The sequence below is a fragment of the Cetorhinus maximus genome, chromosome 31 (assembly GCF_964194155.1).
Source record: "Cetorhinus maximus chromosome 31, sCetMax3.hap1.1, whole genome shotgun sequence".
Lineage (NCBI taxonomy): Eukaryota > Metazoa > Chordata > Chondrichthyes > Lamniformes > Cetorhinidae > Cetorhinus > Cetorhinus maximus.
In genome coordinates, this window is record NC_135909.1 from 16,465,133 (window position 1) to 16,475,223 (window position 10,091).

A 10,091-nucleotide genomic window follows, 5' to 3' on the forward strand; every position below is an offset into this window, starting at 1 on the left:
GGCGGGTTAGACTAATGTCACTGTGTTTGTGTGTCCGGACTCAGCGCCAGATTTCCACGTCCATCTTGTGTAAAATCACAAGATTTCCCTGTAATTGAATCGCGATGCTCCCCTGCTCAGCCCTGAAGAGAGAATTTAAGGGAAATATTTCGTTAATTTCAAGGTTTCAGTGGAAACACAGAGAAGAAGTCAGCGCTCGGCTGAGAGGGCGCGATCAAAGCAGCAAAGAAACGGGTTTAAATCGAAATTGCTGCATTTAATTCGGAATGAACTTTCTCGACAACAAAGATTCGGATTTTGTTAACAGAAGGAAGCGAGTGTGGGAATCTGAAATGTCCAATTTGAAGTGGAATTGGGGAGTTTATGAGGAGAGAGAAACACAGAGAGGCTGGAGGAGCCGGGAGCTGACAGCAGGTTGTCTCTGCCCCGTCCGCTCTCTGTGCTTAAGTTGCTCTGAGCCGCCACCACTGGTTTCATTTCTGATCCAGTTCTGACTGTCAGAGAGATTTTACACACAGTCTCGGATATGACTGATACTGCAGCCGCTGATACGGCTCCTCCAGCCGCTGCCGCTCAAGTCAAACCTCCCAAGAAGAAGAAGGCGGCTTCCCAATCGAAGGCAGCCGGTCCCAAGTTAGGCGAACAGATCCTCAAGATTGTGGCGGGTTGCAGCGATCGCAAGGGGATGTCCCTGGCCGCGATAAAGAAAGCTTTGTCTGGCAGCGGTGTCGATGTGGGGAAGCTCGGCTCCCAGATCAGGCTAAGTATCAGGAGGAAGGTGGAGAGCGGCTCCCTGGTGCAGGTAAAGGGACAGGGCGCCTCCGGCTCCTTCAAAATCCCTAAGAAGGAATCCCAGGGGAAAGTGGGAAAGAAGGAGAAGAAACCAACAGCCAAGAAATCTTTAGTGAAGAAACCAGTGGCCAAGAAGGTGAAAACAAAGAAATCTCCAGCCAAGAAATCCCCAGCGAAGAAAGCAACAGTCAAGAAAACAAGCAGCAAGAAGGCGGCAACTCCAAAAAAGGCGGTGAAGAAAGCAGCGCTGAAGAAAAAATCTCCCGTCAAGAAGCTCACGGGCGGAAAGGCTTTAAAAAAAGTGGATAAATCGAAGGCCAAGCTCAAAGTGAAAGCAGCAAAGGCTAAGAAAGCAGCGTCAGGAAAGAAATGAAACCAGCCGAGCAAATTGTAAACCTCTGAACCCAAAGGCTCTTCTCAGAGCCGCCCACGTCTCTCAGGAAAGAGCTGATCCCCGAATCAAATGTCCCTGTCCCGGCGCTGGGAGCAGGTTTCACACTGAAGTGATTCATATTAAATTGTAAATTCCCGGTATCTCACTGACATGCACTATACCCATCCCCTCCCCCACTCTGCAATAAAACAGAGCGGTGACCGTGCCCCATTGTAACTGGGGATTTGTTCAGCTGCTCTATCAGTTTCTGCTCAGTTCCCTTTTTACAGATTCAGGGCGAGAGTGTGTAAGACAGATACCCGGGCGCAGAAACCCCGCGTTGCAACTCAAAGCCCAACACATGAGTTTGTCTAATTCAGCTGGAGTGCGGTGTCGGTAAACTGCTCAACCCGCCTGGAGGGGAGGTGTGTGGGGATAGAACAGAAGTTGGGAGTGAAGTGGAAACAGAGGATTTGACAGGGTGCTGTGTATGTACTTGGGCGGGAGTAGTACTGAATTTTCTTTGTAAAGCTCTGTATTTAAAAGCTGCGGGTCTCTAGAACCGTTGAATATGAAGCCCCAATCTATAAGTTTTGTGCCGAGCGCCGTGTTAACCTCCATTGTCGAGAATTTTAAAAAAAGTGTCTTTTCGAGCAGGCAGGAGGCGGAGCTGGATTATCAAAGACATTCCTCTGTTCTCTGTCACGCAGTCTCCTCCCCGTCCCGCCTCTCACTCTGTGTCCCTTTCTCAGTCAGGTCGTGGCGGGAACTATAAAAGAGGCACCTCAAATAGCTCGTCTCACATATTCAGCGGAGATCTCAGTGAAGAATCATCATGTCTGGCAGAGGGAAAGGAGGCAAAGGACTTGGTAAAGGCGGAGCAAAGCGGCACCGCAAAGTGCTTCGTGATAATATCCAGGGCATCACCAAACCAGCAATCCGCCGCCTGGCTCGCCGTGGCGGTGTCAAGCGGATCTCGGGTTTGATCTATGAGGAGACTCGCGGGGTGCTGAAGGTTTTCCTGGAGAATGTGATCAGGGATGCGGTCACCTACACTGAACACGCCAAGCGCAAGACGGTCACTTCCATGGATGTGGTGTACGCTCTGAAACGCCAGGGGCGCACTCTCTATGGATTCGGCGGCTGAACAACTCGACCCTTTCTAACAAAGACGCTAACAAAGGCTCTTTTAAGAGCCACCAAAAACGTCACATTAAGAGAACTGACCTGGGGACGGGATCGTGAAATCTAAAGATGAATCAAACAGCTTTAGCATCATTTCGTCCTCTTTCGGTCATTAGTTCATTTATTAAGGTTGTTGATGTTTGAAGTGGAGAGTGGAGCGGAGTATTACCCCCTTAGACCCCACTCTCCGACTCCAATATAGTGGAAAAGTGACTCACCCCATCTTCTCTTCAGTATCTATTGAACCGTGACCTGAATAAAACTCATACAGTTGATGATGCTTATGTGTGAGACACGGAACTGTCGGTATTCACGGTGATTTCGCCCATCAGTAGATTTCTACCCGCCTGTTATAAAACAGATCAGGAAAACGAATTGAAAGCGGGTTGTAAGGCATGTCGGGCGATTTCATACTAGTGTCTTGTGCAGCGAAGCTAGTATTTTTAACGAAAATGCTCGATAAACTCAGCAAGTCTGGCAGCATCTGTGTGGGGACAGAGTTACCGTTCCGCTTCGGCATGACGCTTCTTCAGAGCCAGAATGAAATGAGTTCACACAGTGAGCAGCCCTTTCACAGACTCTGTGAGTGGCTCTGAAAAGAGCCTTTGGGTTATTAGGTTAAAGAATGGCCGCTTCACTTGGTCTTCGAGCCCGCAGCGGCGCTGGTTTTCTTGGGCAGCAGCACGGCCTGGATATTAGGCAGCACCCCGCCCTGAGCGATGGTCACCCCTCCCAGCAGCTTGTTGAGCTCCTCGTCGTTGCGGACGGCTAGCTGCAGGTGTCTGGGGATGATGCGGGTCTTCTTGTTGTCCCGGGCCGCGTTACCGGCCAGCTCGAGGATTTCAGCCGTCAGATACTCGAGCACAGCAGCCAAATAGACCGGGGCTCCGGCACCCACACGCTCAGCATAGTTGCCCTTTCTCAGGAGCCTGTGAACACGGCCCACCGGGAACTGCAGTCCAGCCCGGGAGGAGCGAGACTTGGGCTTGGAGCGAGCTTTACCGCCGGTCTTTCCTCTTCCAGACATTTCCACAATCTCACAAACACTTTCACAGAGAATGAGGAAATCCTCTCACATTCGCTTTTCTTATAGCTTCGGGAGGAATGGTGCTGCGGGCATTGCTGATTGGTCACTTTGTGCTGCGTTTCATAATGTTGTTCATATCACCAATCAGATATCTACTGAACTCACCAATCCGGAGACTCCACGGAGTGAGGGCGGAAAATACCGCCTCCAAATTATCAGATTCCAACCGTTTTTTTCAAATTTTAAAGTCCGCCAAACGTAAGGCAACAAAATAAAATTGAAAATTGTACTAATAGGCAATGATTACATCATTTTTAAAGTGCAGAAATGCAAGAATCTCTCTTTCCCAAATGTACAGTTTATCTTTGTCTGTCCGTTTCTGATTTTCGGTCTGTGTTTATCCATATCTGAAAATAACGGCGCCAAATTTACAGAATCCAAACTGTTCTTTCATTCAACATCGAAAAGACCACCGATATATTTATAAAACAAGAAACAGATTTCATATGGAAAGTCACATTAATATTTGACTCGGTCTGACGCCAAAGTTTTAAAATTATCCCGTCCCTAATGGAAATATTTCACATTTTATCCCGAGTTCCAGATTCGATTTTGGAATCCGGGATCCATTCGGGGTTAATTTCGATTCTTTCTTAACACACAACAAAGGCTCTTTTCAGAGCCACCTACCGCCTCACAGAGAGAGCAGAGACCTGGGAACGGGAGCTGGGATGGGCTGTGATGGGGAATGTTAGTGCCTGATTTGTGCTGACTGGGAATGTACTGAGAATCTCAGTTTGCTCGTTGTTTATTTACCCGGATGGCACATTCTGTACTGACACTGAAAAGTCTCTCCACTGCTTCATGGTTACGAAAGGTTTTGTTCTAGATGAATAATGAGTCGGATAGTAATGACAGGATCCGGCGGTTCCTCTAATATCAGCCGTTCAGTCCGCCAGTGGAGTTGAGGTTACAATCAGATCAGCCATGATCTCACTGAATGGCGGAGCCGGCTCGATGGGCTGAGTGGCCTCCTCCTGCTCCTAATCTCAATATTCGACTCCGACCGGGAATAGGGGGAGATTCCAGCCGCTCCCGTTCCCGCTCTTTATCGGCATGAACAGCCCAGAATGAGGACAATGGGAAGGGGTCTGATGCTCCCAGCACCGTTTCTATTTTATTACCCATTCCAGCCCTATCAGCGAGCGGAGGTTTTTAGGGTTGGTGGTGCTGTAGGGAGCAATGGACAGGCCTTCAATTTTGCCTGGGAAATTCAGCACTGACTTTACACAGTTAAAACAACAGACTGGTGTTTCTGTCCAAAAATGAGCAGATTCACCAGGATGATGCCGGGTTTAAAAATTGCCGGGTCAGGTTGAATGAACTGGAATTTCATTGGGATTAGGGAATAGCGAGTGAGAGTGAAAAATCGTATTTTTAATTTTAAAAAAAGGGAAGAACGAAGTCTATTGTGGAAACGGGAAACGGCTGCAAAAAAAAAGCGGAATTTTTGAAACGGACAATTAAAAACAACTCGACCAATGGGGACATGAGTTTTCAGGGATTAATTCATTGGTTAGATTTTGGGTAAAACTGCCTGGGCGTAAGGCTGCAGCCAATTACTGTTCGGGGCGGTTCCTCGCAGAGTTTAAAAAGGCGGATTGTAGAGCAGACTGTATTAATAGTCCTTGTATCTCGCACTGTGGTGTATCACTTCAGAAAATGGCCAGGACCAAGCAGACAGCGCGCAAATCGACTGGAGGGAAAGCTCCCCGCAAACAGCTGGCTACCAAAGCGGCCCGGAAAAGCGCTCCAGCCACGGGCGGAGTGAAGAAGCCTCATCGCTACAGACCCGGCACTGTGGCTCTGAGGGAGATCCGCCGCTACCAGAAATCCACCGAGCTGCTCATCCGCAAACTGCCCTTCCAGCGCCTGGTGCGAGAGATCGCTCAGGACTTCAAGACAGACCTGCGCTTCCAGAGCTCGGCCGTCATGGCCCTGCAGGAGGCCAGCGAGGCTTACCTGGTGGGGCTCTTTGAGGACACCAACCTTTGCGCCATCCACGCCAAGCGAGTCACCATCATGCCCAAAGACATCCAGCTGGCCCGCCGCATCCGCGGGGAACGTGCCTAAAACCCGGCTTCAGCACCAAGTACAACAACTGCTCTTTTAAGAGCCACTAAATCGACAGATGAAAGAGCTGCGATCTCATGTTAAACACCAGCTCTTACCCCGCTCGATGAAAATTGATTCTCCCTTGCACCAGTTCCTTTGTTTTGTGGACATCGCTCTTGTAGAATTGCGAGATTACCGACGATGCCGTTGTCAATTGTAGCGCAGATTAGAACTGCCGAACGGGTCTGGGATTTTTTTAAAAATTAAATTGCGGCATTTACAATGCTGCATAAATAAATCCCGTGCACAGGGTGAGGTATGATTTGGAAGTTAATACCCATTGTCATTATAAGGCAACACTATGTACATGAAGCGAGTGTCCGAGAGTAACCCTCCAGTGCTCGGATATAGTTGATGGTTGTCATTAGTCACAGTTACACAGCAAAGAATCAGACCGCTCGTGTCCGTGCCGGACTGACAATCCTTAATTAATCCTTGCCTCTCCAAGTAAAAATTAATTATGTCCCTCAGAACCTTTTTCAAATGTTTCCCTACCACTGATGTTAGATTCACTGGTTTTTCCCTACCACCCTTCTTGAATAATTTACTCTCCTCCAGTCCGTTCACCTCTCCTGTGGTCAGAGAAGATTTGAAAATTAATATCAGGGTCCCTGCAATCTCCTCCCTTGCCTCCCACAGCAGTCTGGGATCCATCTCATCTGCCCTTATAGGAAGGATATTATTGCACTAGAGTGATCAAAACGTTATACAGCACAGAAACAGGCCCGTCTGCCCATCCTATCCCTGCCGGCCATCAAGCGCCTATCTATTCTAATCCTTATCTCCGGCACTTGGCATGTAGCCCTGTATGTTATGGTGTTTCGAGTGCTTATCTAAGTACTTCTCAAACCCATTGATAGTTCGTGCTTCGCAATTAAATAGTGGTGCACAGCCACTTACAAATTCGGAATGCAGCGGACAGATAATAGGTCACCCTTTCACTGATCCCGTGAATGGCTCTGAAAAGAGCCTTTTGTGTTATTAGATTAAAGAATGGCCGCTTCACCTGGTCTTCGAGCCCGCAGCGGCGCTGGTTTTCTTGGGCAGCAGCACGGCCTGGATATTAGGCAGCACCCCGCCCTGAGCGATAGTCACCCCTCCCAGCAGCTTGTTGAGCTCCTCGTCGTTGCGGACGGCTAGCTGCAGGTGTCTGGGGATGATGCGGGTCTTCTTGTTGTCCCGGGCCGCATTACCGGCCAGCTCGAGAATTTCAGCCGTCAGATACTCGAGCACAGCAGCCAGATAGACCGGGGCTCCGGCACCCACACGCTCAGCATAGTTGCCCTTTCTCAGGAGCCTGTGAACACGGCCCACCGGGAACTGCAGTCCAGCTCGGGAGGAGCGAGACTTGGCCTTGGAGCGAGCTTTACCGCCGGTCTTTCCTCTTCCCGACATTTCCACAATCTCACAAACACTTTCATAAAGAATGAGGAAACCCTTTCACATTCGCTTCTCTTATAGCTTTGGGAGGAATGGTGCTGTGGGCATTGCTGATTGGTCACTTTGTGCGACATCTCATAGTGTTGTTCATATCACCAATCAGATATCTACTGAACTCACCAATCCGGAGACTCCACGGAGTGAGGGCGGAAAATAACGGCGCCAAATGATCAGATTCCAATTGTTTTTTTTTAAATGCTTAAAGCCCGCCAAAATGTAATGCAATGAATAAAGGAGAGTATCGCTGTCTCTTTCTCTAGTTTAGTTTGAGTTTGTCGGTATCTGTCCGTTTCTGAATATCAGTCTGAGTTTATCTGTTTCTAAAACAAGCCGAAAATAACGGCGCCAAGATTACAGAATCCCAGCAATAGTTTTTATTGGACATCGAAAAGACCACCGATATATTTATAAAACAAGAAATCTATTTCATAAAGAGAAAAAAAATCTTTAGTAGCTAACTCGGTCTAACGACAAAGTTTTTAAAATATCCGTCCCTGATGGGACTATTTCACATTTTATCCCAAGTTCCAGATTCCCTTTAAAATCCAAGGGTCCATTTGCGGTTAATTTCGGTCCTATTATAAATCCGATAACTAGCGGCCTTAAAGCCTCTCCTCATCGTTCTACAAACGGACGGTATTTTGTAGATATTCGTGAGTCAGAAGTGAACATTGTTGGTGTAAATTTGCCAGCGTTGAGACTGAATGTTCCTACACATCTGGGGCTGATAGGAAATGAACTGATCGATTATTGAGACCAAACTTGACAAGAACTGGAAACTGATGCTGTCTGAAACTGTTCTATTCTCTCTCTCCAAAGCCAGGGATAGGGGCCGAATATTCCGCGTCTGAGAACAAAGCGCAGAGGGTCAGCGGACAGTCATTAATTAATGGAGAATTATAAACAAGACCCAATGATCGACCAGGCGATAAATCTACATTACCTAGAATATCTGTACTGATGGCTGATTAAAATAACAGTTCGAAACTTATCACAATCGATACATGACAAATTTAAAAATAGAGATGATATAGCTTTTTCGGAGAGATTGTGGGTGGCTCTTAAAAGAGCCGTTGTGTTTCGGGTGTTTATCAGGTCATTGTGGGGTTTTACTTGGAGCTGGTGTACTTGGTCACCGCCTTTGTCCCTTCCGACACGGCGTGCTTGGCCAGTTCCCCGGGCAGTAGCAGGCGCACGGCGGTCTGGATCTCCCGGGAGCTGATGGTGCTGCGCTTGTTGTAATGGGCCAGGCGGGAAGCCTCACCCGCGATGCGCTCGAAAATATCGTTCACGAACGAGTTCATTATGCTCATGGCCTTGGAGGAGATGCCGGTGTCGGGGTGAACCTGCTTCATCACTTTGTAGATGTAGATGGAGTAACTTTCTTTCCTGGATCTTTTCCTCTTCTTGCCGCCCTTCGCGGGCAACTTTTTCTGCGCTTTCTTGGCGCCCTTCTTGGAAACCTGCGCTTTCTTCTCATCAACCATGATCACAATCAGCTTCAGACACAGAATAACTCAAAGCGCGGTCGAAACTCGCATTTTATAGACAAAACCCGAGACCTATGCTAATGAAGGATGGGTGAATGTCATGTTCCTGATTGGTTATTTCACAATGAGGTCAATTCGTGATGTTTTACATCTTTCTGATTAGTTTGTTTAAAAACACAATCACATTTATTGGTCCTTCAATCCACAAACTCTCTCAGCAGTCAAACCTTCCTTTCCCGTTGCCCGCCCCATCCGCCCAAATCCCAGACTTCCTCATTCCCTCTGCCGCACCAGCACATTCTCTATGCTGGGAATACCACATCACTCTATAATCCTGCTGATGCTGTTCATACATTTTCCCTTCCTCACCAGGACCAACTGCTCTTTATTTCCGCCCATCAGCAGGACAGAGCAGTCCCGAATATTAGGGGTCAGACAGGGGTTCATGCGGCCTTTGCTGTGCATGTGAGGGGGAAATAAGTTTGATAAGCAGCAGGCACAAGTCCCACATGTGACATTGATATCGCGGCAAATAACAGCGTTCAATATTTCTGGCTAAAAACTATTCAGGAAAGCCCAGTCACCAAAAAAAAAAAACAGCACGGAGGGTGAAGAGGGGATTGCATTGATCAAATAAACTATAAGAATGCTGGAGAGGGATGATGTCTCTGAGGGGGGTCAAACACAGAATCTATTTGGTTATATTTAGGGAACAAAGCAAGATCTAGTCCACAACAGGATACAATCATTCTGTTAAAAATAACTTCTCTGTAGGCTACGCGATTGTGGGATTCGTTCTCTGACTATCATTATGTGCTTTTTCAGTGAGGATTATAAACCCTATCTCTCGGTCTATGGTCAGTGATATTGAGATTAAATTCATAACTTGCAATCTCTTAAAAATGTCTGTTTATTTTCCTCTATATTATTCCGTTTTCAAGTGAGTGTTGCATTTACAATGTGCCTGTCAGTCCCGGGATATGTTCCGCATTTCATTCAGCACACGCTGTTGTTATTTAAAATTATTTTTATAATTATTTTTCTCTCTGTACTGCTCTAGTCTTTGGTATGCCTGTGTGTTTCTTCTTTGCACATGTTAATGTCTGCCATGTGAGTGGGTTTTTAATCTGACCAAGTCAATCTTTGGTATAAGTGTGTGGCATTTTCCCATCCCTGTCATTTTATTATTTGGAGTGTCTCTACAACTGTTTCTGAAGGCCTCAGTTAGTTATTTTGGTCTGACCCCTATCGAGACTGATAAACTTTGAAATGTATTTGAATTCCCAGTGAACATCTCAAAGGATCACACAATAGGGGTTCACAATTTAAGACTTGTACTTTAACAGACTGAAATCAACATTGATTAAACGTCACTCAGTCAGTTACTAATACACAGAGATACAGAAAATATCCCCCTCCCACTTAACTTCCTAACCTGACTGAAAATCAAATGCCAGTGTATGGTCTGTACTCAATACCTGAAAAGCTCCGCTAGTGATCAATGGACTATCTGTCAGTTCTCGATATGTTAATTTGGATTTTAATCTGTACAAGACATTTTCTTGTTTAATATGATGGTATTATTCCCTAACCCTCTGTTTCTGGCATC

The 10,091-nt window shown here is 46.9% G+C and overlaps 2 protein-coding genes across 2 annotated transcripts; one reads left to right on the forward strand and one right to left on the reverse strand.

Annotated features, from left to right (window-relative positions):
* The first annotated feature begins 526 nt into the window (after positions 1-526).
* On the forward strand, positions 527-1,165 carry LOC144670275 (histone H1.5-like). Its single transcript, XM_078532762.1, has one exon. The coding sequence runs from the start codon at positions 527-529 to the stop codon at positions 1,163-1,165; it is 639 nt and encodes a 212-aa protein (XP_078388888.1).
* Positions 1,166-8,019: 6,854 nt separating this feature from the next.
* On the reverse strand, positions 8,020-8,832 carry LOC144670373 (histone H2B type 1-M-like). Its single transcript, XM_078532853.1, has one exon. It carries the CDS (start codon positions 8,477-8,479, stop codon positions 8,102-8,104), a length of 378 nt encoding a protein of 125 aa, XP_078388979.1. The 5' UTR covers positions 8,480-8,832; the 3' UTR covers positions 8,020-8,101.
* Between the last annotated feature and the right edge of the window lie 1,259 nt (positions 8,833-10,091).

What these genes read in the sequence shown, in the direction of transcription:
- LOC144670275 (XM_078532762.1), top strand. Translation starts at nt 527, where the DNA reads ATGACTGATACTGCAGCCGCTGATACGGCTCCTCCAGCCGCTGCCGCT.
- LOC144670373 (XM_078532853.1), bottom strand. Translation starts at nt 8,479, where the DNA reads ATGGTTGATGAGAAGAAAGCGCAGGTTTCCAAGAAGGGCGCCAAGAAA.